General features: G+C 42.9%; 8 protein-coding genes across 8 annotated transcripts; 3 read left to right on the forward strand and 5 right to left on the reverse strand.

Annotated features, from left to right (window-relative positions):
- Window positions 1–431: 431 nt before the first annotated feature.
- On the reverse strand, window positions 432–1,689 carry F4817DRAFT_318999 (lytic polysaccharide monooxygenase; the record flags this gene model as incomplete). The annotated part of the gene is made up of 5 exons (XM_049301002.1): window positions 432–851; window positions 911–951; window positions 1,016–1,331; window positions 1,386–1,538; window positions 1,600–1,689. The coding sequence occupies 5 exons, from the start codon at window positions 1,687–1,689 to the stop codon at window positions 432–434; spliced, it is 1,020 nt and encodes a 339-aa protein (XP_049155980.1).
- Window positions 1,690–2,459: 770 nt separating this feature from the next.
- F4817DRAFT_347266 (uncharacterized protein) lies at window positions 2,460–3,090 on the reverse strand. The gene is made up of 2 exons (XM_049304518.1): window positions 2,541–3,090; window positions 2,460–2,479 (listed from the first exon to the last, which is right to left on the reverse strand). The coding sequence occupies exon 1, from the start codon at window positions 2,997–2,999 to the stop codon at window positions 2,583–2,585; it is 417 nt and encodes a 138-aa protein (XP_049155981.1). The 5' UTR covers window positions 3,000–3,090; the 3' UTR covers window positions 2,460–2,479; window positions 2,541–2,582.
- Window positions 3,091–7,845: 4,755 nt separating this feature from the next.
- On the reverse strand, window positions 7,846–9,070 carry F4817DRAFT_224405 (uncharacterized protein). Its single transcript, XM_049298854.1, has 4 exons — window positions 8,772–9,070; window positions 8,675–8,707; window positions 8,047–8,605; window positions 7,846–7,995 (listed from the first exon to the last, which is right to left on the reverse strand). Exons 1-3 carry the CDS (start codon window positions 8,886–8,888, stop codon window positions 8,102–8,104), a joined length of 654 nt encoding a protein of 217 aa, XP_049155982.1. The 5' UTR covers window positions 8,889–9,070; the 3' UTR covers window positions 7,846–7,995; window positions 8,047–8,101.
- A 1,855-nt stretch (window positions 9,071–10,925) lies between these two features.
- F4817DRAFT_319002 (uncharacterized protein) lies at window positions 10,926–15,510 on the forward strand (the record flags this gene model as incomplete). Its single annotated transcript, XM_049301003.1, has 6 exons — window positions 10,926–11,060; window positions 11,177–11,413; window positions 13,379–14,077; window positions 14,135–14,445; window positions 14,516–14,863; window positions 14,928–15,510. 6 exons carry the CDS (start codon window positions 10,926–10,928, stop codon window positions 15,508–15,510), a joined length of 2,313 nt encoding a protein of 770 aa, XP_049155983.1.
- A 1,783-nt stretch (window positions 15,511–17,293) lies between these two features.
- F4817DRAFT_347280 (fungal-specific transcription factor domain-containing protein) lies at window positions 17,294–20,768 on the forward strand. Its single transcript, XM_049304519.1, has 3 exons — window positions 17,294–19,442; window positions 19,520–19,839; window positions 19,889–20,768. Exons 1-3 carry the CDS (start codon window positions 17,546–17,548, stop codon window positions 20,108–20,110), a joined length of 2,439 nt encoding a protein of 812 aa, XP_049155984.1. The 5' UTR covers window positions 17,294–17,545; the 3' UTR covers window positions 20,111–20,768.
- A 140-nt stretch (window positions 20,769–20,908) lies between these two features.
- On the forward strand, window positions 20,909–22,018 carry F4817DRAFT_347286 (uncharacterized protein). The gene is made up of 5 exons (XM_049304520.1): window positions 20,909–21,190; window positions 21,257–21,329; window positions 21,399–21,419; window positions 21,486–21,599; window positions 21,657–22,018. Exons 2-5 carry the CDS (start codon window positions 21,285–21,287, stop codon window positions 21,936–21,938), a joined length of 462 nt encoding a protein of 153 aa, XP_049155985.1. The 5' UTR covers window positions 20,909–21,190; window positions 21,257–21,284; the 3' UTR covers window positions 21,939–22,018.
- Window positions 22,019–22,038: 20 nt separating this feature from the next.
- Window positions 22,039–23,077, reverse strand: F4817DRAFT_319005 (glycoside hydrolase family 75 protein; the record flags this gene model as incomplete). The annotated part of the gene is made up of 4 exons (XM_049301004.1): window positions 22,039–22,311; window positions 22,391–22,486; window positions 22,642–22,862; window positions 22,915–23,077. The coding sequence occupies 4 exons, from the start codon at window positions 23,075–23,077 to the stop codon at window positions 22,039–22,041; spliced, it is 753 nt and encodes a 250-aa protein (XP_049155986.1).
- A 1,596-nt stretch (window positions 23,078–24,673) lies between these two features.
- Window positions 24,674–25,735, reverse strand: F4817DRAFT_367744 (alpha/beta-hydrolase; the record flags this gene model as incomplete). Its single annotated transcript, XM_049307167.1, has 1 exon — window positions 24,674–25,735. Exon 1 carries the CDS (start codon window positions 25,634–25,636, stop codon window positions 24,674–24,676), a length of 963 nt encoding a protein of 320 aa, XP_049155987.1. The 5' UTR covers window positions 25,637–25,735.
- Window positions 25,736–25,881: the final 146 nt, after the last annotated feature.

The raw sequence follows: 25,881 nt of genomic DNA on the forward strand, positions 1-25,881 counted from the left end.
GCCAGAACGGGTAGCTGCAGCCTGCAGATGACAGGGGCTAGTCTTGGTATGTACCTATGTATATAACACCCGGGGGAGAGGGACGGGTTAAACGAGAAGCTATAAATAGCCTTTACCGTTTACACGGTATTAAGTATTAAGTATTAGGTATTAGGTATTAGGTAGTATAACGTGCTACAATTGTGGTGGAATTAACAACAATACCTAACTCAATAACTAAGCAATACATAAGGACAAGTCGTTATAGATCAGGTACCTTAGGTATCTAACAAACGATGTCTACCTCTAGGTAGAGCGAGCAAACCAATATACCTTTTAAAATAATTGCGTAATGCTCACGTCTAAATGGCTTGTATGAAGCATCTTTATATTAATCAACGAGTGAAGCCAAGTACAAGACTCGTCTCAGGACGACACAAATCCATCCGCGTCTAAGCACATTGGGAGTAGTACGGCGCGGAGACCTCCTTACAAGTAAGGCCCTCAGCACATGCCGTGCATCCCGTGTACCCTTGACCACCACACTGTTGGTATATAGCCTGCGCGCATCCGGATTGACCCCCGCCAGCGCCCGAGGTAGGTTTGGGGGCAGATCCAATAGCGGTCCCGACAGGTCCGGAACCAACGGCACAAGTCTTCGCACAACCAGCCGAGCAGCCTGAGCCGGCCTGCTTCGTGGTACCGCTAGCGATGACGTCCGGACCCGGGTTCACGTAGTTGCTTACCTTACTATGTATGTTGATTTGGATGCCGGGGTCGCTGCTCTTGAAGGCGCCGGGAATCTTGACGCCAGCCGGCAGGGCAGCAGCCTTGGCCGAGCCACCAGTAACGCTAAGCTGGTAACACGACATCTAAATATACGAAAACATATTGTGTTAGCCTTATAATCTTATAATTCTAGAATCCTTACTGTTGTTTTTCGAGTGAGTCGAAATGATAGGATCATCACCACTTACTACTGAGCGTTAGCGATTGCATACCTTCTAAGGGAAGTTTCAGATAGGTAGTTTTATACCGTAGAATTGTGCACCACCTGCTGACGATGCCGTGTGTAGAGCTATGACTTCGGCACGAAGTAAATAATCACCATCAGGGGTATCAGCTGGGATCGGGACATCCATCTTTCCACAACATGAGTTGAGGTCATTTGTACCCCAGTTATCGGCGTCGCCAACTGAGCCCTTGGGCGACCATGAGTCTGCGAAGATCTTGTACCATGGGGTCGATCCGTCGGCCGATGAGGAGTCGGGAACCTGGCTGAGATATACGTTCACTGGGCCATAATGGGCTCCGCCAATCGCCTCGCTACCACATGTTCGGTCACCGGGTTGCTTCATTACGGTCAACAACTCCATCTTAAAGTTTTTTGGTACGGAACTTCATACCGCGTGCATCTCAACTGTCACAATGGAACCGGCCTTCACAGCGCACTTGCCTGAGACACCTCTGGTGCCACCCACATTGCATCGAATGTCATTGCTGTTGACGTTGGTGACAGGACTGTTAGACCCAGGCATACGAACACATTGGGCGCCGTGCTAACAGGTAGGTTAGTTTAACGCCGGCCGGTAAAGAGAGCTCAAGACTTATCATATCGACTCCGTCGACCCAGAGAGCCTGAAACAGAGAATGCGCAGCGACTTTGGTGGCGGCCACCGCAGCAAGCGCTGCGTAAAGCGAAGACCTCATTTTTGTTTCAAGCTGGTAAAACAGCGTCCCACAATGATATGGTTTTAGGATAGCCTCGGAGTTTTGGTTCGCAAAGGCAACTCGAATGACGATCCGAGCTGAGAGTAGCCAGGGAGGGCTTTTATGTTTCGAGGCCACCCCTTCGTAAAGGCTATCATCGTAGACACCAACACACCACGATTGTTACTATAAGGATAAGTACATTCCGTCTATTTGTATTCGGCCAGATTCTTCATTTGAAAAAGCTAAATCCTAATAAATCCAATAGATATTATTGGACCGGTTGAACAACTCAAGTTGCGGATAAATTCCCCAGGTTCCCCCATAATCTCAATGCGCGCATCACATCTAGACAAGTCTATCGGCAATGTGATGACCTGTATGAGGAACTGCCTGTTCCCATTCTATTTTTGTCTCTACCTTGTTGCCTCCAGGAGGCTAGGTAGGTAGGGTATGGATCTTTCAACTAGGAAACCTCACCCACACGGATCAAGCAGTTGGCTCAAGTAAATATTCCGTCACCCAAAGGAATACTCAATGTCACTACCTCTCGGACCCGTGTTTGACTTTTGTGAGAGAGCTGATACTGTCGGGAAGGAAATGTATATGGCATGCTCTCGTTGTTTCAGTCATTTGGGAGGCGAGGGAATAAGTCACAAGCCGCAATAATCCGTGCCTCATAATTGACACTTCGGGGTTTATCGGGTTTTCAATGTCGAATAGCCTTTCAAGGGCAATATCGGATTGTGCTCTTCCCCATTGGGAATCTAGTCAGATGCTTCGTAGCCCACTGCAATGTTAAAAGTTAGCAATACCTATCACTAAATCCTCTTAGACTAACTGCAAATCACAGGCTCCTCGTATATCATAATTACACATGGCAATTATGTGTCTCAAGTCGAAGTGAAGTCGGAATGAGGAGAACCCAACTCCGGAGTACACTCACTCCCGATTCTCCACCAGCTTCCTAAACCCCGTTGCTCCATTCTCTCACCGAATTCAGTTACGGAGGCAACTTCTTCAAAGCCTCCGTCTTTTAGCCGGCCGACAGCACTCCGGATCTGATGGGCGGCCGGTTTTCGTGCGCATTGAAAGTCTTTATATCGCAGAGCCTGGACCATGTTGACCCAGCTACTGACGGAGGCTTCATCAGGTCCTTCGGCGTACATAATACCGGGCGACCCGCCACTTCGGATAAGCACATGCAAGTTATGAAGAAGGGCGGCCTTCTTTACACGCGCAAGTTTCTTGCGACTAGTTATGTGATGAGTCCGAATTAATGCCGCGAAAATGCTAGCGCCGTGGTTCATCACGGTTGGTGCTATCGTGTGGATAGTTGTATACCGTCGATAATGTAGATGACAAGCAGAAAATTGAGTCGCGTACCAACTGTGCCCTGAGTTTACGAAGGGTTATTGTGTCGAATTTTTTTTCTATGGGAGCTCGTCCGGATTAGGAAATAAAAATTGCCTATTTGGGATTTGAGAATTACCGGAATAGGAAGGATCCTGGTCGATTTGGTAGATGTTGATTGGGTGCATTTTGGAGAAAGTGGGGTTTTTGTCGATTTTTGAGCCAAGCCACGGCCACAACCACGAAGGTCTTGGATATGTGTGGCTTGTGCGGTCGAAGGCATGTGTGTGGCTTGTGCGGCCGAAGGCCGCCTATGGAACACCGGGTCGGCGAAGCGTTTCGGCGAAGCCGAAACGCGGAGACCGACCCGCTTACGTAGCAGGCAAAAGTGCGGCGCGAAGCGCCGCACTTTTGCCTGCGGAGTAATGCGTTAAAAAAGGGATGGGATGCGAGGTCGAGGAATCGAATCGTAGACCTGGCGATTAATGATGTGTGGTGTAGTATGTGGCTATGTGGCTATGTGGCTATGTGGCTAGCTATGTGGCTATTAATGATGTAATGGTCGTAAACTCAGGGCTATTGTGCAGCCAGCGGGGTTGCCTCCTGTGGATTGATGAGAATACGTACCTTAGGTACGGAAGTCGCTTTTAAAAGTTTTGTTTATAGGCCATTTCTTGGCACCTGATAGCCTTTATTGCCAGGTATGCACAGGCCACCTGCCACTTGTTTACTTATATTTAAATCGTTTTTAATTTAAGAATATTTTTAAAACGGTGTAAATTAATTAAAATAAATTTTGTATGTTTTTTTATTATATAATATATTTTTATAACATTAATAAAATTTTTAAATTTTTTTAATTAATTTAATTAATTTAATTAATTTAATTAGTTTTTTTATTAATTGGTGGTATTAAAAAAATGACTTTTTTCTTTATACGTTATTTAATTAAATTACGGTTTTTTTTATATTTATTGTTTTTTTTTAAATTTATTATTTTTTATATATATATTAAAATATGTTTTATTTAAATTTAAATTTTTTCTTATAATATATTTATTTAATAAAACTTTTATATGCGTATAATTTTATCACGGTTTTTTAAAGTTTTTTTTTTTATAATTGTTTTTTTTATATAAAATTAAATATATTTAATAATATTTAAATTAAATGAATTAATATATTATATTATTTTTATAACGTTATTAAAGTTATATGTTTTATTTTATATTTAATAAAAATATGTAAAAGCGTTATTTTTTTAAATAATTATATTAAGTCGATTTTTTATATATTTTTTTATAAAAAAAATTATTTTTTTTAAAATAATTTTTTTATAATATTAATATTAATCGATTTTTCTGTTATTTTTTTATGATAATTTACCGTTTTTTTTATTAAATTTTTATTAAAGTTTTTAATTAAATTTTATACGTAATTTTAATTAATAAAATTTTATTTAAAACTTTTATTTTGTTTTTAAATACGGTTTAAATTTATTATTTAAAACTTTTACTTTTTTTTCGGCTTTTTTTTTTTTTCGGCCGTTTCGGGTGTTTAACAATAATAAAAGCTTTTTTTATCGTACGTAAAATACCTTTAAAATATAAACTTAATATAACTTTTTTAACGTTTATAAATATAAATTTTCGTAACGGTTTTATAAAACAATCGTTACACCCGAAAACTTTTTCGTTATTAACATAACATTATTACCGTTTCGTTTAATTAAATAACGTTTTTTTAATCTTTTAAAATTTAATATTAATAAATTAAATACCATTAATATTACTCGTTTTTTATTTATTATATAAAACTTGGTTTTTTTGTCGATTTTATTTTTTTATAATTAACTTTTTTTAAAACTTTTTAAATAATTATAAATAATACTTTTAAACCTTTGTTTTACAAATCGTTAACTATTTAATCGTAATTTTTTTTTAACCGTTTTAATTTTTATTAATAATTTTAATTACTTTATCCGTAAAAGCTTTATTTTATATTTTAAAATAGCCGTTATATAATACATTATATAACCATTTGTTTTTAATAATTAAAAATATTGTTAATAAATTAAATTTACGTTTAATAACCCGAAAATAAATCCGATTATAAATACGGGAAAAAAAGTTTATAATTTTTTAAATCTTTTTATTACTTTTATTTACAAGTGGAAATTTAAAAGTTATTATAAAAATTTTAATAATAATATTTAAATATTTTATATTAATAATAATTTCGAAAAATAAAAATATATAAATTATAATAAAAATTAAGTTATTTAAAACTTATTAATTTTTATTTATATCATATAATTTATTATTTAAATACTTATATATTTAAATAAATTAATAATTAAATTTATATTATAAAAAATCGTTAAATTAATTAATATTATAAAAAATTAATTGTTAAATTAATAATTTAATATTTAAGTTAATAATTTTATATATAAAATAATAAATTAATATATAAATTAATATATAAATTAATATATAAATTAATATATAAATTAACATATACGTTAATATATACATTAATATACACGTTAATTTATAACCGATTATTTTATAATTTATATTATTTAATAAATTATTTAAATGGATTTAATAATTATACGATTTAATTATACGAATTTAATATTATAATAATATTTAATTTGTTTAATTAAAATTAATTTATTATTATAAAAAAAAACTTATATTAAATTAATAAATAAGTTAAGTTATTAAATGGTTAATAAATAACAAATAAAATTACTTATAAACAAAACTTTTAAAAGTAACTTTTATACTTTAACCACTTTAAGTTAAATATTTAACCATAATATATAAAAGTAAATTAAAAGTTTTAATATTATAAATACATGTATATAGTATAAGTGGTAAATTAAATTACGATTTAAAATAAATAATAATTTTTTTAAAAAATATAAAACCCCGAAAAATAAAAACCAATAACGAGTTAATACTTTAATTAAATTTTATTTTATTTTATAAGCCACATTATGTACCTTAAGTATTTACATTAGGTAAGCTTCCGGACAAAAAAGGGGTTTACTTTAAGGTACATTTTAAACTGTAAATACCTTTAATATGTACATATGTGCATTCCAACTGTGGCTCACGTGGCTATTCCACATAATTTTACCTGCATGTACTTCGTACCTATCTTTTTGGTAGGTACATAGTACATAGTCAATTCCAACTGTAGTTTCCGGCCAATCAGGTGCCCCGGAGACAGTCCGGTTATGAGGAGTCTGATGGGTGTCACGTGCGTGGCGCCAAGTTGTCCAGGACCGACGGGCTCATACCTTAGGTGATAACACTGTCGTGCTATCTGGTATCTTATATGCTTCCCCCTGGCTTATCGAGGAGGTCACAACGCCAAACTGAGCCGCAAAATTTCGGTTCTCTCTAGTGAGTTATTCGCAGCGTACTCGGAGTGTGTATTCTTCTACTTAAGTAGATAGTTATAGTAGTTACATCTTTTTGGTAGGTATACTGTGCTGGCATATATTGGTCAACTCCTTTTTTTTTCTTTTTTACTATCGTAGGTCCTAATACAGTCGTTCTAGTTCCGATTTCAACTTCGAGGATTGTGATTGTTCGGATTATAGCACGCAGGATCTAAGTCGTCGTGTCCCTAGAAGGCTGTGATTTATGCAGTATATAACGGAAGAATTGCGACAAATTATCATAGTTATACAGCCATCGTACTTGTCTTCACAATAGGAATCTCCAATAAGCTAGACAATGTTGGGTATGCACGTTCAAATACAGGGCGCGGGGACGCAGCTTGTTGACGTCCTACGAAGTCCCTCATTGGATATTATTTTTGGACGGCATAGGTACCTACCTAACCTAGGTAGGTAGGTAGGTAGGTAATCACAGCCAAGAACTACCTACTCGAGTTCGCTTTGCTCACATTTTCTCGACCAAGATCAACTTCTCGAGACCCTAGCTAGGTTAGTCCTCATCAGTCAGCGCGTTAAGCGCTTATAGTATTCCTCGACAGGTTCCACTTCTATTAGGTGAATTATATGAATCTGGACATGAGCATGAAATAAAACGAGCCGCGTATTCTCAGAGACGGAAAGGTGCTACATATTGACGAAGTAGACGACTCCATATCAGGGAGGGCTATGAAAAGAAAATTATAGGGCAACAAACTCAATGTAGCGTTGCTGCTGTTTGCTCTTGAGCTGCTTCAATGTTTCAACTATTTCTATAGTCTAACCTGGTGAATCCGACAATCTTCCTTGCCAGCTGATTAGGCCGGCTCAAGTGCCGCCTGAAAAATGCATTAGGTACATATTCATATAAATACAGCCAGCTTGCTAGGCAGAATACCGTCAAAAAGAGTCCCCTATACTAGCCACCAGAGTATAAGTCATGTTTTTTGACGGCATTCTCCTGGGTAGATCTCGAGGTTCGGGTTGGTCATCCAATTTGCCTACACGGGGTGGCAATGCGGTATGTTCGCGTGACCATCGGCCCATCTTCAACTCAACCCCGATATGTATCCAGACTGTTGTCACCTCGTTTTCTATATTTAATCCCCAGCTAGGTATATTTTACCATCTTCATCATCCTTAAATATCATATACGGTAATAGAAGACGAGAAGGACCTCGCGTTAGCTACCGATGTAAACGAGTAAGACCAGGTCTGCGAATACTGACAACTAGGTAGACTTCAAAAGTCAGCAGCTATCATCTAAAGTAAATGTCTACTTGCCGAATGATTAAGTATTCTTTTCAAAACAAAAAGGGCTTACTATGAAGTATGATATCCTATTTTAGCACGAGGCCGTACCATCTGACTTGCTCGAGTTACGGCGGCAGCCAACGCTCAAACTTGTTCCAAGCTATTCGAGATGGTTTAACTAAGTTCAAGTTATTCCCCATATATTCCTCATAGAAGACGCATCGATAGCATTATAAGCCGTCGCTCTATTTCGTATTAGTCGAGAATGGAAGATTGCTAAAGATTCTCGGACTGACTTCTCGAGGTTAAGATCGGATCGAGAGGTATCGGAAAGTCGTATGAGGTAGTCGATTAGAATGAATGGGACTGCTGGTCATCGCTCTGGATGGTATCGGGGGCATGGTCGTGTGATTCTCCCTGGGCTATTTGGGAGTCATAGTCGTTAATACCATCAGCAGGCTGGGACCAGCCATCTTGGTCGAATAGGAGGTCCATAAAACTTTGCGACGCTACTGTTAAAGAAGGGTCTTCGGACCCGTTACGTCCAGTTGCCGAACCTGACACGAGCGCTGTTTGCTTGACCGATGCTAACGCTGAAGGTTGGGGAAGAGAAGGATTTAATGCAGGCACAAGTGTTTCGATGGATTCCCCGACTCTTATTTGAGAAAATAGTTCGGTAGCTTCATAGTCGGTCCCATTTTGCAACACCCCAAAAACCATTTCAAAATTCTGCAATCTAGCTGCGTCGTACTCGCTTAATATCTGTAGTCTTCCGATGTCTCTTTTATTCGCTTCGTATAGGCACGTATCGCCGGCTTTCTGACATCTCCCGCACGTGGGTCGGTTTCCATCACACTGCGAAACCTTCAGCTTCGAGTTGCTAGGGGGTGTCATGACACATGTTCATCATAGTGGGGTTCTTGCCTTTGCCTTCTTGAGTTTACATGGGGAGCATGCCTATGATGGAGGGTGTTATGGGCGGAAGACATCCTCCTAGTTGGCGTGTGGGAACCTCACTTACATTCCTTGTTAGGTTTCTGCGGGGACCTGGTATAGATAAAGATGTCTGGTTAGGCGTTTCGCCACTGCTAGGTGAGGCCTGTGCTGGCGCGAGCTTCTTCAAGTTCCTCGGCTCCATAAGACACAACTTGGCTGATATCTAGAACACGGCATATGCGGTTTTGCTGCCCGATACACAGGTGCTTAGTTAATCGAAAGGGTAGAGAGAATTGGAGATCAGCTGAAAATAGCAGAAGCAATCAGACGCAAAGGTTGCCATCAATCGTAGGTTTCATGAATTTTAGGTGACTCGATTATTTCCAAGGAGATAGATAGAAACGTGGAGCTTAACAAGGAAGATGGCAAAATATTTCGGAGCCGGCTCCGAATAGCCAATAAAGAGAGCCCAAAATCCTCAGTTGACAAACTACTAAAGACCCGTGGATTCGGTCATATTGTACATGGTGTTACAAATTGACGATGACTACGAAGTACCTACATAAATACGATACTGGCAGAGCACAAAATCGTTTACATGATCTAACATCTCTCTTTAACTTACAAATAACTAGAAATATAGCCTAACCAGACATAAGAGTCAGCGCCACGATAATGTCATAAAATTAATATGCTCTCATGCCGTAGGAAGAGAACGGTCGCAACAAAGTACACAACTAATAAAAAACGTATGCCATTATTATGTAAAATCCGCTATTAGAAAAGAATTCTAGCAATTTACCTAAACTAATCACTTTCCAATAAGCCTTTTTCACTTTTCCAGGCGAGGATTACCATTAAGTTTACGTATTTACCTATTTACTTAAATACTTAAGGTAAGTATATATAAGTAAAAAAATAAACTTATAAGATAAACGGTTATAAATATATGAAGATGTAATATCTTAAACTTAATTTAGTATTAGTTGTTTATTTATATTTATTTATATTTGTTTATACATTTAAGTAACATAAAAGCCTAAAGATAAGTTAGTTTAGGTAAGCATGTGGTGTGGTAAAGCGAGTAGATTAACTTCGTTATACTTATCTTTAATGACTAGGTCGATATAGTGTTAGTGGTTCGTCTGTAACATCCATTGCATGTAAGGCCACTATCTAACAACTCAAAGTTGGAACTATGTGGGAAAAGAAGATGTTGTTTGGAGGGGTAAATTGTTTCTTCATCTTAAATAGCTTGTCCTATTTCGAGATATTGACATCCGTAATAGATCGACCGGATAGCAATCCAACTAGTTATTGCATCTATAATATTTAATAGTTTAGTCTTTAACGAGGTAGAATCTAACGAGGTAAGCGATAGCTCAAGAAATAAAGTATCGACCCGCGATATACGTGGTTTGTTTTACCATATTCTAAAGAAGACTCCGCCGCCACACGTACCTCAAGAGTCTAGATCAAATCAATAAATGGCATTCTATTGTCGTTGGGACTCCCAGATATGGATTTCGTGTTAAGTGTAGTACCAGAATAAGATATATATGGATAGCCCGTTCATAGCCAGTTGCTCCAATATTCTTGACCAATATATCGTGATGGAATGCTCTCCGAATGTGGAGACGCAGCTAGTCATTTGAGACATAGCTTTATTGTAACCTACATGACTACTTGAAATATTTGTAATAATTGCTCTTACTTTTGCGTCGATCGTCGGCGGACCGAGAAAATCACAGACGGCATAAATCTTTGGTATAACCGTGCCGCTGTTGACAAATGTAGCTAATTTTACCGTTTACTACTTTGCCACATGCTCGCTAGATATTCGAATTGTGATGGCTTTCAGTCAAATCGTGACATAGTCAGCTGTTCCTAGTTTCGAGGAAAAATGTAAAAACACGTCCGTACTCGCAAATTCAACCATATGAGCCGCCACTAGCATAATATCTAGCCAATAACTAAGCATGATCTTCGACTTTAAGTGGTATACTATTATTTGCCGCTAAACTCTCTATATTCTATTTCTATTCAATAAGCTAACCTCGCTAGATAGCCTGACTAATGCCATCCATATATTTGTGTCAATCCACAGGCCCCCAAAACGTCTCCGATCCCTTTAGCCGTTACGGTCCACACCTCGTTTGATTAGGTGATCAATTATACCTGACCGTGGAAGAGCAATTTGTTTGCCTGCCACCAACCTACAGGCATCAGAACGGGGACAATGGAATGCAATATTGACCCATCGGACCTGTATAATCCCCATAGTAGTACCAACGGCCCGGCTCCCCAGAAACCAGATATAGAATTTGGCCCTCGGGAATTTGACTTCCTTGATAACTTCCATGTCTTGGGATGGGTAATCTCTATATCAGGAATCATCGGATCAAACAGTGGTTCTAACCAGTTCGGTCCTACTGCGAACGCTTCAGCGATGTCTAGCGGTATTGGTGGCCATCTTTCAAATGGACATAGAGCCAATCCAAGCCAATCTCGCCACCATCTTCTCCCGATGATGATGACTTCGGAGTTAGAGGCACTCAAAAGGTGGCAAGGCTTAAGAAAAACCGCGTGGCGGCTACCAAGGGCCGTGATAAAAGGTGGCAGACAGCGGATCTTCAGGAAAGCGAAAGGGAGCTTGCGACCGAGAGAAACGCGTTGAATTCCATGGCAGATGCGTTGCGAGAGGAAGTTATCGGGCTTGAGAACGTGGTATTTGTTGGGGTTCTAAATGATACATCTAGAACAAAGGATGCTTTCAGTATATGTAGCCATAGGCTCCCACGAAGTTGCTTCCATGCTTCTCAGTCCACCTCATTATAGTGTTGAGACACGGCATGGGCGATTGTGCGGTCATACAGAAATACATAACCGAGAGCGCCAAGCAAATTGTTCAATGCTAAACTACGTTTAGTATATTGAAGGTTTCTCTCTGCTTTCTTTGACTTCTCGGATCTAATATTGATCGTTCGGTTCGAGCATTAGCACGGAATTGGGGCGGCATTTTATAAGTAGTGAGGTTTCCGGGTATGGGAGGGATTTAGAGGCGGTGCTCGCTTGGATACTCGATAGATTATACGAGTAAGACAGGACAGAAGTGGCCACATAGTATTCGCCCAGCTGCGTGGATGCAGCCGTAAAGGCCAAAAAAAGACATTACCATAGTAGCTTTGCGGGAAATTAGTGATATTAGGTGGAGCTGCAAAAATCAGTATCCGGTTCTTGTGGCACTGTCGCTTGTATGCTTCCGGCGCTTGGTCTTGTTGAGCGGCTGGTCCATACGGGAATTCTGATGCTGGAGGACACAACTTGGGGCAATAGAACAGCAGAGGTAAGGGGAGATTTTCTTTTTGGTTCCACTTAGCATATAATTTCACTTGTGATCCGGAAGAATATCATACCATTCTTTATACGATATATGTTAGTATGTCCAGCCAGCCCATTACTATCGCATTATGTTATAGCCCAATATTAAGTATCTAGTATTGGACACAGTACATCATCATTTCCCCCAATGTACGTCAGAATGATTATTTTAAGCTTCCTAAAATGGAAATTTTACATTAATTGCCCCTTGATTTTGCTTAGGACTTACTCTTCTAACACGGCATTTAAAGGATGGGGTTCTACGCAAATCTTCGTAGTGGCCATATTACAATGGCACAACACCAGAAGCTCAGCTCACTCAGAGAGGAAGCTTTTATTAATAAATAAAGAACTACTCCGCTTTAATCCCCCTGGGTTATAAAGGCACCTTGGTTAAGACGTTATGCCACCCATATAAAGGGCATTTTGCAAGTATAATATAATGGATTTCCGATATATGTACAACTTTCACATCTACACCTGTAAAAAGAAACCACGAAACCCAAAAGAGAGAGCTTGAGAAGTTCTCCGTGTCTAAAGTATTAAACCGCCTCATTTTATATTGGTAGAGCGTTTATGTCTTAAAGTGGCTGTTTGAGAGGGTTGCTTAGGGATGAATAATACCAAGACTTCCTGCTAGATATCGCAGGCATAAAAGCCGCTTACCTGTGGATTCCTTAGTCTGCTTACATGAGATTTTCTGTACGGTTTTAACGAAGCTTTAAGGATGTGATCACCAACGATGTGTTTTCCAGCTCGGCTGCCAGGTGTCGCTGGAGAGACAGGACACCATGTGGATTTAAATACTGCCTGTCCCGGTTGCATTCTCTCTGTATTGCATGCAAACGCCACTTTGGACCACCTAGGACCATAGATCTCGCCCCCTGACTGTTAGGTGTACCCGGTCCTAGCTTAGTCGATCGAATGATATATTCAAGTAAATGTTAAATACAAGGACAACAGCATTTCGCTATCAAGAACGTACGTAGGGGCCAGCAATTCTTTCTCGAGATTTGTCATACAGATTAACCATCCCAAGCAAGACATTTACAATTTCAATAACCATACCTCTATTAGTGAACCTAGTCTAGTGTCTTGGATCTCGCGTATTCTGTATGTCGCATCCTCTGCGGCCACTCTTGCCCAACTCCCCCAACCCTCCTCGCGTGGAAACCTTATCGCAGGCCCAACATCGTGCAAAGCGAGTAGCCACTCCAGCGGCTTGCGAGGCCTGCCGAAAAAGGAAGAGCAAGGTTGAAACCTTCCTAGCTCCCTCAACGTACCTGTTTTTTGAAGCTGACTAGAATGTAGTGCACTGCCGAACGACCGCGATGTTCTGTTTGCGTCGAACGACAAACACCCTGCGAATACACGACACTCCCGACAGAAACACACTTGAGGGCGCAGAAACGCAAGTTGACCGACCTCGAGATTAAATGTCAAGCGTACGAGGATCTCTTTGGTATCATGCGATCTCGACCTGACGAAGAGACTACCCAAGTCTTGCAACGACTCCGTATGGGCGAAGATGCGCAATCCATCGTCAAGGCCATCCAAGACGGTGATTTGCTGCTTCAGCTTTCGCACAAGCCAGAGCTTCGATTCCGGTATGAATTTCCGTACCTCCGGGAGATGCCCCCGTTCCTGAATCAATGGTACAATCCATATCTCCAGTCGACCGTATGCGAGATGACGGGTACACAGTCACACCAACCACAAACATACATAGAAACACTAAGAGACGTTACGGACGAGTCTCGGAAGATGTATCTTGCGCCGTATCATACCGTCGAACTGGTTGATCCTCGAATATCATCTATGACCGTGTCAAGCTGGACAACAGTTTCCTCTGATAATCCGATGCTACGCATGCTTTTGCAAATATATTTTGTCTTTATATATCCTTTCCATCCATACTTCCATAAAGATCTGTTTCTTGACGATATGTTCATTGGTAACAAGCGATTTTGTTCCCATCTGCTAGTGAATGCTGTTCTCGGTGCTGCATGGGTAAGGATAGCCTCTATCCAAACAGCACGTTAGACCGCCTATACTGATATCGTGAAGCATGGCTATAGTCGGATGAAGAATAGGGCCGAGTATTGGATTCCGGATAACCTAGGATATCGATTTATTGCCGAAGCTCGCAGGCTCTTCGAACTCGAACAGGCACAACCCACGATTACCACAGCTCAAGCAGCAGCCATTATCAATTTGACGTGCAATCTCAATGGTATTGACGAAATAAGCTGGGCCTATACATATAAATCCATCGAAATTGCTCGAAATCTCTCTATTTTCTCCCCCGGCCCGGATGAAAGTAAGGAGTGGCAGGTCGCCGCGGGAACAACAGCGTGGTGCTTGTTCAACTCGCAAGCGTAGGTCCCTACCCTCACTCGCCCAGTACGTAGGCCTAGATGATGTTATTTATACTGAGACGTACCATAGACTCGCCACTTTCCACACGTTCCAACCGCCGCTAGTCAAAGATCCGCCGAATCGTCCGCTCCCCGACATCGATGATACCTCGGCATTCTACGGAGAAATATGGGTTAAATATCCCCTCGGCCGCGACCCGGTGCCTGTATTCAATGGCTTGGTGTTCAGGGCAATTTCCCAGTTCCGCGTTATCATGAATGAGATTACGGCACTGTCGTTTAGCCATCCGAGGGACTTCAACCGAATGTCTCTTAATGCTGCCATAGAGTTTAGGGCGAGACTCGCAACTTGGTATGAAAATCTACCAAAGCCACTCCAAGCTCAGGATGCTGCTATGCCGTCACACCTCAAGATACAGTAAGGTTGCCTATTGGTTGCAACAGGTTTCTCCAGGCGTAATCGCGTTACTGATAGCTTTTAGTATGTATTACCATGTGCTCCTCGTCAGTCTCTTCGAACCGTTTATGCAGATGGGTTATATACACGCCGAAGCGAACCCCAGTATCATTGTCAAGCATTCAAAAGCTTGTTTCGAGACACTTTTGCGGGTCTACTATTTGCGTCACGGGTTCGAGTCCCTTGATATCACGCTCGTCCAATTACTTGCTCTGCTAGGATTCGGCAGTCTGAAAGATGCCTCATCAGTTGAGAAGGGTTCGACGACCCACGAGGCCATACGGTCAACACTTCTACTTTGCGCCAAAGGATTGTGGGAGCAGGGTCAAAACTACTACGTGGCGGAAGTAGTCTTCCGCTTGTTTAGGCAGTCATTAAGTGCCGACGATGCCCAGCTGTTCAGAGATATCACCGAAATCGAAGAAGGCGATGGCCGGCCAAATCACATGGCCCTTGAAGTTCGGTCTAGATGGCCCATAGGACTTTTCAGCATGGCAGACGAAAACTCTGATCGTACGCTCAACCATTTTATCCACTGGTGGGAACGCCACATGCAAGCGGCCATGGAACAAGACACTCCCAACGTCATATTACCACGGTATCCCTAACGCTATGGAGCATAAGGATGGATTTGCAGATTTTTGAAGATGGAATTTTGTCAATCCTGTCAGTTCCGTCAACTCTAAATCATGAGAGCTCGACCCAGGGGGGCGTGTTCTATGAATAACCAATAACCAATAACCAGTGACGTTCACTACGGCAGGTCACACTCGGCCACGTCGCGCCACTCTCTGTACCCTGCCTTACCCTGCGTACCAGAGTCTAGAGAGTACCCTACTAGGTTAGGGTTCGGAGTGGTGACCGATGCAGTATGCCAGGCCAATCATGACGATGATGTTTCCGCCTAGGAGGGATCACTTATCGCCCCCGCTATTTGAGCCGCCGCCTGCATGCTTCCATGCTTTGAAGGAGAAACTCGTCACCTACGTTCGGCGGCCACCGCAGACCACAGCCATGCTTCCATGCTTCCGTGTGCGATACACCATTAAACGCTGCGACAAGGGAGACGATTATTACACGACTGTCAATTTCGTTTTTATTTTTTATGATTTCAAATTTTTATTTTTTCCTTCTTAACTCTAGTACTTAAATTGCCATATGGATTTTGTTATGAGGGGTTGAGCAGATATGCTCCGAGAACAGGAGTCAGCCCCTGCAAAAGGGTTCTCTATCCTCCAGACACTCACCAGTTTCTCAGCGCTAGGGGGAATTACCAACTAATGTTCGCTACTCTAACGTCTCAAGATTCTTCTATCTTTCGTCTTTTCTTTTCCTTCCTTTTCCCCTAGGATTCTCGATTTTCGAAGAACAAGACATAGGCCGTCCACAGCAGCTAGGAGGGTAACATGTATTTTGCCGCTCCGAGGTAAGACCTCAAAAAGACAATGGCAGTCCCACGTGTGGAAGCGCAGGGACTGTCGCGCCTCTCGCATCATAGTAATTAGCAGCCCGCATGCTCCGTTCCCGAGACGACGTGCATAATTTTGCATAGGGCTAAATTAAACGCTATTCAGAGTTTCCATACAGCTACAACAGGGGACGACGCAAAGTAAAATCACCATCGTCGATCGAGGGTCAGCCGGGATCTCCAAGAGGGGTTTGGTTGGCGTACGACGCTTGGTTATCAACCAGTCAACGAAAGAGAACGATAGGTAGAGATTGCTCAACTTAACAAGCCGGACTTGCGACGCGATGATTCGGTAAGTCAGATACTGTATACTGTATACTGTATACTGTATACTGTATACTGTATACTGTATTATACCGTAACAGTAAACGGCTAGGAGAACTTGCTACCAAGAAGTATATGTAGCAACAGCAAACAAAGGAGCCCTTTGTCTCGCCGCTGTCCCGTCGTAAATCTCGATCTCAAGTTATAAGTGGGCGGGGCCGTGTGTACGGGTACCGACGGTACAGCATACCTACCTAGGTACCTATGTAGAAGATGGTTCTTACTTCCATCGACGATCAAACTTATCGGTACTTCTTTCCTGCTATAGTTAATAACTAACACGGTAACTTTACGCATTTCATATCCACTCTCCCGGTCCGGTCGGTACATCTACCCGTGTACACCGCCGAGAACGAACACTTACCGAGAATATCGCCGACATTTTAGTCCCGTAAGCGCCCGACAGGATATAACTATCTAAAGTAGCTTTATAGTTATTTTATTAATAATATTTATTAATAAATATCTATTAATAAATAAAACAAGTTGCGCTTTATCTCAAGTGGCCATAGACCTCCAGCCACTCACGCCACAACGCCACAACGCACGGCCTGTGTCATTACCTATGTAATTAGGTACATTAGGTACCTATGTACTGAGATAAGTCTAAGCCCAAGCCACTTAAATCCGATATCCGAGTCTGGTCTCGGAAGTCCGAGCTACTTCCACTCTACAAACGTTTGTGATTCATCGTCTTCCCTCAATGTCTACCTAGAGGTAAGTATCTAGCAAAAAGAAAAAATCTATCTATTCTCAACCTATTATCTTATCAATCTAGCTGGTTTTACTTGACCGGCAGCCTGGCCAAATTTCGCATCATACATTTTTACCGTGAATTCACCCCCAGGACAATGGCTGATTCTCAAGCCAGTAACGCGCCTCAGCCATCCGAGGATGATGATCATGATCATGACCAAGACCAAGACCAAGACCAAGATGACCATCAGCAAGGACCCGCACGGAAGCGCCAAAGAGTGAGGCTTTCATGTTTAGAGTGCCGCCGCCGAAAGCTTTCATGCTCTAGGGAGCTGCCTTGTGATCGTTGTATCAAATCCGGGACGCCCGAGAGGTGTTCTTATGAGTCGAGACCCGGTGTAACAGCGGTCTCTGCAGGAGAGAAACCCTCCTTTACTCCTTCTGCCCTTCCCGTGTCGTTTAGTTCCGACGCCCGTCGTCACTCTGCGAATCCTCCGTCAACCCGTCGCGAGGTTGAGCCGTCTGTGCTCAGAGACGCTGTCCGTGATCATGACAGGATTCGACGACTTGAACTCGAAGTTGCCCAACTGAGAAGTGCTCTATCAAAGCAAGCATCAAATGACGGTAGCACTATGGTGGCCTCGCCATCGACCTTGAAGGACTCTGCCAAAGATAGTCAATCTGTACCTTCAAATCCCACATGCACTCCGCAAAATATTGCGGTGTTTGAATACGCGAACTTACGGGGGCATGACTTTAAGACTAAGTACTTTGGCCCACACAATGCATGGTCGTCCCTCCAGGAACTTACCGGTATATTTCATTTCATGAGAGAGACGGCCGAGGAGTGGCTCAAACCTCTCAATATTCAAAAAAAGGATCGCAGAAAGCGAAAGCAGGACCGCGACAAGAAATTTACCGAGTCTGACGTTGGTCTAGAGTCACTTCTCCCTTCCAAAGAAGAAACAGATTCCCTTGTCGCCGTATATCTAGATCAGTTCGAGCAAATTTATCGCGTCGTTCACGTACCAACCTTCAAAGCCGAGTATGAGACATTCTGGGACCCATCCAAGACAAACAGCGCCTCTTTCACCGCCCTCCTGCTGTCCATGATTTCTGTATCCTGCTGTCTGGATATGCAAGCATCCAACAAATTTGTAGGCATTAAATCTAGCTCGATTCAGATGGCCGAGAAATGGGTCAAGGCATGTGACGAGTGGTACTCGCGGCAAAGTCAGAAACATCGCAAACTCGTCCATTATCAAATTTCCTGCCTTCTTTATCTCGCTAAGCGAGTGAATCTCATCAAGAAGAAGCGATTTTGGACTACATCTGGTACCATGATCCGCGATAGTCTCATGGTAGGACTTCATCAGGACCCTGATCGTGTGGTAGGAGAAGTATCTCCGTATATTGCGGAGATGCGACGAAGAATATGGGCTACTATAGTCGAGTTTGATGTCCAGTCATCATTTGACCAAGGTCTTCCGACGCTTTTGGGCACAATTCAGAACGACTCCGACGCGCCTAAAAATATAGATGACGACAGCTTCAACGAAAATTCCTCGGAACTGCCTATTTCACGCCCAGCTCACGATTACACATATACGTCGTATCTACATTTAAGTCGCCAGAGTCTCGCCCTTCGGACGGAGCTGAACAAGATATTGACCGGACCACCAGCAGAACTTGAATGGGAGCAGGCCCTTCAATATAGTGACATGATTACTCACGAGCTCGACCGATTGCCGTCGTGGGATTTGGACAATAGAAAAGATCCGGAGCACTCGCGAAAGCCAATCTTAGCACATACGTTACTACATCTCCAGCTAAGACAATATCTCATTCCACTTCATCAACCATACCTAAAGCTTAGGAAATTCAACTCAAAGTACCAGGTCGCGGAGCTCATTTATTATACTGCGGCTCGAGATATCGTTATAATGCATGATCGGCTGTATCAAAAAGGAATTCGGACTCTTTATTTCCTCCGTGAAGACACAATGAATTCGGTCATCAACCTCTGCAACGTAACATTACATCAACCGAAAGGTATACGACGTTCTTCTTCTTCTTCTTATTATTATTATTATTATTATTCTACCGCGACACTAATAAGATGCCAATAGATTCGTCGAGCCTGATCATGCACAACTCCCAAGAGACACTCCGGCTTATTGAGAGGTGCATTACTATGAAAGAAGACCGCGTGCTGAGATGTGGCAATAACGATCCGTGGGGGTACTCATCAATGTGCGCTGCTTACGGCCTTTTAGAGACGCACATGGGCATTAAAACGTCGGAGGCAGCCAAGGCTTCTGCGGCAGAACGGTTTATCAGTCTACATTATAAGCTGCTCGCATTCCAAATTCCGCCCTATTCCTCCCAACCACCACAACATCTTTCGACTTCCTCGCAGACAGGTCAAGACCCAATCAACCGAGGAAAGGTACGTGATAAGCCCTTCTTCCCGGCGTAATTACTAACAAATACCCAAGTCAATCACACCGTTCCCCATGGATACAACACCTAGTATTCAGATGGCGACCACGTCATATCAGCAGCGGGATGGCTTACCACTATCAATGCCGTGGTTACTACCATCAACTTCAGATTCTAACACACTTCCTATTCCAAATCCCGATTTCAATTTCGAAATGCTCGGTTCCGATTTGAATGATCTATGGGGAGATTGGGGAGGCCCTAATGACTTGGTATAAGATGTCTTCTTAGCGGTCTGTTTCTTAAGGCCCGCATCTTTCTCTTTCGTGTGCTAGGGGCTAGAGGCTTCGCAGCGAATAATGGTTTAATTCTCTGATACTAAATAGGGATAGAAAATGGTAGCTTGTGATACCCAGAGTGAATTGATTTCGAGTAACAGGACTTGGCCATGCGAATCTTCACAGATGGCTTTCGCTGTCGACTACACGCGTATGCGTATGTATACCTAGATCATACTACTATGAGCTAGCCGTATATAGCGCGCGTGCTGACGACTGCTTGGTAGGTCAGATGTAATGCGGCTCACAAGATATATGCAGTCGACATATCGCTTCTCACCTCATTGGATCGCTATCTTTCTCATCTTTCATCACTTAGTGCTATTACCGGCCGCATGGAGATGATATTTATATGCACTGCTTCCCGCTTGCATATTCCTCATGAATCTAGACGTGCAGAGGGACCAACACGCAACAATGGCTGACAGAGTCTAGATCCTTCGACAATTCGGGTGTAAACCGCCCGTCACATGTAATCACTGTTCCATGAACCGGGTTAAGATGCATAGCGTAACAAATCAATATCTTGCCTTGGCTTTCTATTTCAGGTGGGTTTATAAGCTAGAGCGGTCAAGCGGTTCAACCTTCTAGTTTTGATAGTACAATATTAATATGTGACATTAATAATTTTCAGCTCCAAGTAAAGCGGACCAATTAATTTCAGGGGTATCGTAGTCAATTCAGATTAGTAAGTTGGTATAGATCCCGTAGGAATCTTGACTTTTAACTACCTATTCCGTAATCTACACTTGAATCTTGTTTAAGCCAGCAAAGGAGCCTGGTCATAACACTAAAACCCGAATCATTCGTCATCTTAACTTGAATCATCTCGGCGAGGTGGAGCACGGGGTAATCCGGCTACTACTATGTTAGCCAACTACCTAAACACGACAAAAAGTCCTCCTAGTCGGGTTAAGTGATTAATATCCTTGCTTAAGCTCCACTAAAGTAGACCATTTTAACTTCTAATGAGACTGGGAGATCGCATTGCTGATGTCGAATCCCCCGGTAACTTGAAAGGTATAAAATCAACTCTAAAGGAATCCCTAGAATTTGAAATCGAACCCACGTTGATCTTGCACCAAGTAATCCGAAAAGCAATTTAATTGTAACAATGTCTTCGTATCTCGGCCTCGAAAAGAATATTTCTTACTTCACTGTGGGTTGTTTCCATGGTCTAAATCCTAGACCTAGGCATTTGAGATATTCGAGCTAACACCTTAAGCAGATCCCGGCGGCGGTCATTTTGGTAAGGGTGTTCTCGAGGTCTTGCGTGCCGTTCCCTCGATAATACTAATTGCGCATAATATTATAGGCCCTGCTGCCGCGAGTGTACTCGGGTCTCACGGGACCGGGTAAGAAGTTCTTCGACCCTAACAATCCACGTTCATTCACGTCGAAACTTGAGTCCGCCGAACTTGACAAGAAAGTAAGTCACAGGAGTTACTACATATACCAGCTACAGCGTCGCTGACCAACGAATTAGTTAAAAGGCCGGCTGCAGCGCGCCGAATCAGCGGGGGCCAATGCCTTTGAAAATCTCGGCGTCTACGCCGCAGCCGTGACAGCCGGCAATGCCGCCAGCCTCCCTGTAGAGACACTAAACAATCTGACCTTGGGTTATTTGGCGGCTCGTGTTCTCTACACGTGGATTTACATTTGGGGGCAGGAGAACCGAAGGATCACTCCCTTCAGGACGGTAGTCTGGGGAATCGCCATGAGTTGCTGCATGGCCTTATTCTCCCTTGCCGGGATCCGGGGTCTATGACCGGGCTATGTCTAGGCGTTGCCTCACATTAATACAGTTAAACTACTAGTCTATTGTAATGTGAACTTTTAGATCTTCAACGGGTTTAAACTTCTATGGTCTACCAGTACGAACCGACCCGCTGGATGAGCGTGTCACCAAGTCTCCTAATACTCGACTGAAACTCGTTCTCATCGGCTGCTCTCCAGTTCGCACTCGTACCTGGGACCGCTTCAGCACCAGTAAACCCGATGTACAGTATTTCCTCTTCATCAAAGCCTACCACACCATCTAAATCGTGCCCAAAGCAGAGAGTGGCAACTGAGATGGAAGCTTCCCCAACCCTGGGGTTTACACCATCATCACCGTTCGTGTCTCCCCATATGCCATAAATCTACTTCTCGGTCAACTTTGGGAACACACGTAGGCTTACTTGAGTAACTCAATATACATACCAACTTATTGTTACATACGATAGCCATCACGCTCAGGGGCTCCATACCGTAGACCCGGGGGTCGAACGTTACCCAGCCAGGCTTATCACCGGTGTTGCCAAACACTACATAGTCCTACAACCACGAAAGTCAGCAATTGCGTGCCCAGCTGTGAGACTCAGGGCTACGATATATGACCTAAAGAACAATAGAGGCTTTCTCCAATTCGAGACTCCAGATACCCAAGACCCAAGACAGCCGAAAGGGGAAAGAACCTCGAGCATACGTACGTGAACAAATGGGTTGAGATCTGGGACACCATTACTGTAAGCCGCCACGTATCGCTTCATAGCAGTCATACTCTGATTCGAATGAGCATTATCGCAACGGCCGTCATCATTTTTGTCAATGAGTCCATCACAGTCGACGTCCATATTTGCTAGCTTTCCGTTTCTACCCTGCAGGTAGATGATGCCGTAATCATTTATATGATCGCCACAATAGGTAAAGCCTAGATAAGAGGTCTAAGTAGACGTTCCGAGTACTTTGATAGCCCTACTCACCATTGTCATTACTGTGTGCCATGTCATAAAAGCCCGACTGCAGCGGCTCCCTGCATGACCCCTGCGCCACCACCGAGTCATAGAAGTTCCCTATATTGATAGGGATGTCTCGGGCCCGGACGGAATCGAGCAGAAAATACAAGAGACAGATTTTGAAAGACATGTTTATCTATGACGAGAATACTTTTGTATAGGTTGACTATCTAGTCGATAGGTAGGGGTCAGATTTTCATGGCAAGAACACCGGAAAAGGCCATCTATATGTCTTGACCTTTCTACAAGATATCCATTACCCCTTCTCAACCAATCTCTTAGCCAAGGGGTCCTACCACCCTCCACACGAGCTCGCCATAAGCTACCCATGTTTAGCAACCGATCTAACTTGACCAGTCTCCTCGTCAAACAATCCGTTAACTCCTAGCGAGGAGATGGCTATATCCCACCGTCCCTTCTTGTATTACATTACGAATAGAACTAATGATGGGCTGTAAAATATATAAGAAGCACTCTAGGGAGAATTCAACTACTAGATGGCCCAGACACCTAGCAGCCCGACAGCTTGTTTCGGCCGCAGTTAGGTGGTATAGTAGAATAACTAAGAATCTGAGATAAATTGAAATTATATACTCGTATTTACAATCCAATTCCTTAGTCCGAAGCATTCGCAGCTTTATTAGAAAGAAATCGAACGTTTGGGCGTTTGAACATTATAGGTTGATACACAGTTTAGGTATTATAGTATTATTGCTATATATAAATATTCGGGCCCGATACAATATTTTTAACGGCCGTATCACCATAACTGGTCTAAATTGACTTTTCTAAATTATTAGCCAGCCCGGCGCTCTGCCGCGCCGGTACCTATTTTACGTGCTTGGTCTTACCGCCGCCGTTTACCGGATGTTTCGACCGCTTCGGCCGGTTCCTAGGCACGTCTCGGACTGACCTTTTGCGTCGATAGCCACGTAATTAATGCCTACCACGACGTATGTGGACCGTGGACCGAGTTTCGATGGCACCGATGTCGTTAATATAGTCATGATTGACTGTGTACCTACCTAAAGATATATAAGTGTATATAAGTGGAAAGATCTAGGAATTGGTGTGTAACATTAAAGTATGCCCATCCCTTGGTTAATTAAGGTATAATCCCGGTGTTTCTAAGCTTTCTTGGAATCTCGTATTCACTCATATAGACACGTATCGAAGACGAACGGCTTGAATTTAAAGTCTCAGGTCTTTAATGAATGCTATGCTATATAATCTACTTAGTCCGGTTACCCAACAATATTTCACTACATTGGAACATAAGTCAAACTGATACCATACTCGTATAACTATTCTAGTACATATTTCATTGTTGAGATAAATAAGTGGTCGAGGGACTGTTATAACTTGAGGCTTATTTGGTTTCACTCCAAAGCCGGTTACTACTCCGACCGAATTATTATATCATCTCTTGAACGCGATCAACAGGGGAGCTATCAATAGACTGGAAAGGTATGTCTCGCAATTTATTAAACGGAGAAGTCATGAAACTTTGTATGTACAGGACGAACATCAAGCGCTACGAGTGCTTGGAGCTAGGCTATATGATTAATTTAGAACCATGGCTCCAGCGAATATTTCAGTGTAACCGCCCCTTTTATCAAGTCTATATCCTCTATTTCCTCCTCGTATCCCCTTCAAATCCCCCCCATATCCTCCCTATGCTGTTAGAATAACTCAACTTAGTTATCATTAGTCGTTCCGCAACACCCTAAGCACTTTTCTTGATCTGAGGGCCGAGGAATCCCAAGACAGCCGATCGGACACCCTTCTCATCGTGGGCCACACCGTCGACGACATCGAACTGAGTCTCAATACCCAACTCCTCCCAAGACGCGCGGAGCTCCTTGATCGATTCAAGACGGGTCTTGTCCATAGGAGGAAGTCCTCCGCTACCGAAAGTCTCCTTCTTCCACTCCCAGAAAGCCTCGTCTCCGTGGATCACAGTGTCATTGCCGCCAACCACAAGCTGAATAGGGAGCTTTCCGATGACGTCCGGTTGGATAGTCCTGCCAAATACGGTCTTCACGTCCTTGGTTCCAACTGGCCAGTTCTCGGTGTCGTTGATGAACGTAGGACGTCCGGGGGCACCAATGCTGATTGCGGCGAGCTTTTCCGGGTAAAGATACATGAAGCGGTGGGCAAATTGGCCACCGCCAGAGAATGCCATCATAAACACTTTCTCCATCTCGAGGCCAGGCCAGCGGTAGGCGACTTGGTCGAGAACCTGCAATAGAGCTTGGTCCGAGCGGAGTGTATCCGATTTAAGCTCCTTATACGAATCGAGGTCGTTAGGCCCGTCCATGCCGGCGGGGAACAGAGGAGCAAGGATGGCACAGGGGGTCGAATCAGCAAAGGGGACAAGCTCATCGTAGATAGCAACTGTGCTCCGACCCGTCCCGTGGACGTAAACAAGCAAGGAGAGTTTCTTGGGAGTGGCACTTTTGCTCGGGTCCGGGTTATAGTGGTCTTTTGGGATGTACAGAGCGTAAGAGATACGCGTGTCGGCTTGTAGAGCCATTAGGGGAACGTGGTTGACGAAATACACATCCTCGAGGAACTCGGCAGGCATATTTGCTGTTGTCAAGGCGTCCTCCATACCAACGGGGACCTTGTCAGCTGCTAGGACCCCATTGAGCCCTAGAAGGGAAGAAAGCAGTAATCCGTATCGCATTTTGACTCGAGTATCGGGAAGAACTTATAAGTTATGAATCAAACGAGTTTAGAAATCTTTTAAGGGAGAAGAGGCTTATCTTATTATCCTACACGACTGTAGTGAGGGATGAAGAAACTATCTCGGAATATTCTACATGGACGACCCTTCTTATAAGAACTCGCTTCGATGAGACTACGTAAGATCCGTCCGCAGCAAGCAACCCTGAAATTGACTTCAGCCTTCAGGACAGGCCCCCCACTCCC

The sequence above is a fragment of the Daldinia loculata genome (assembly GCF_022478755.1).
Source record: "Daldinia loculata strain CBS 113971 unplaced genomic scaffold F4817scaffold_53, whole genome shotgun sequence".
Classification (NCBI taxonomy): domain Eukaryota; kingdom Fungi; phylum Ascomycota; class Sordariomycetes; order Xylariales; family Hypoxylaceae; genus Daldinia; species Daldinia loculata.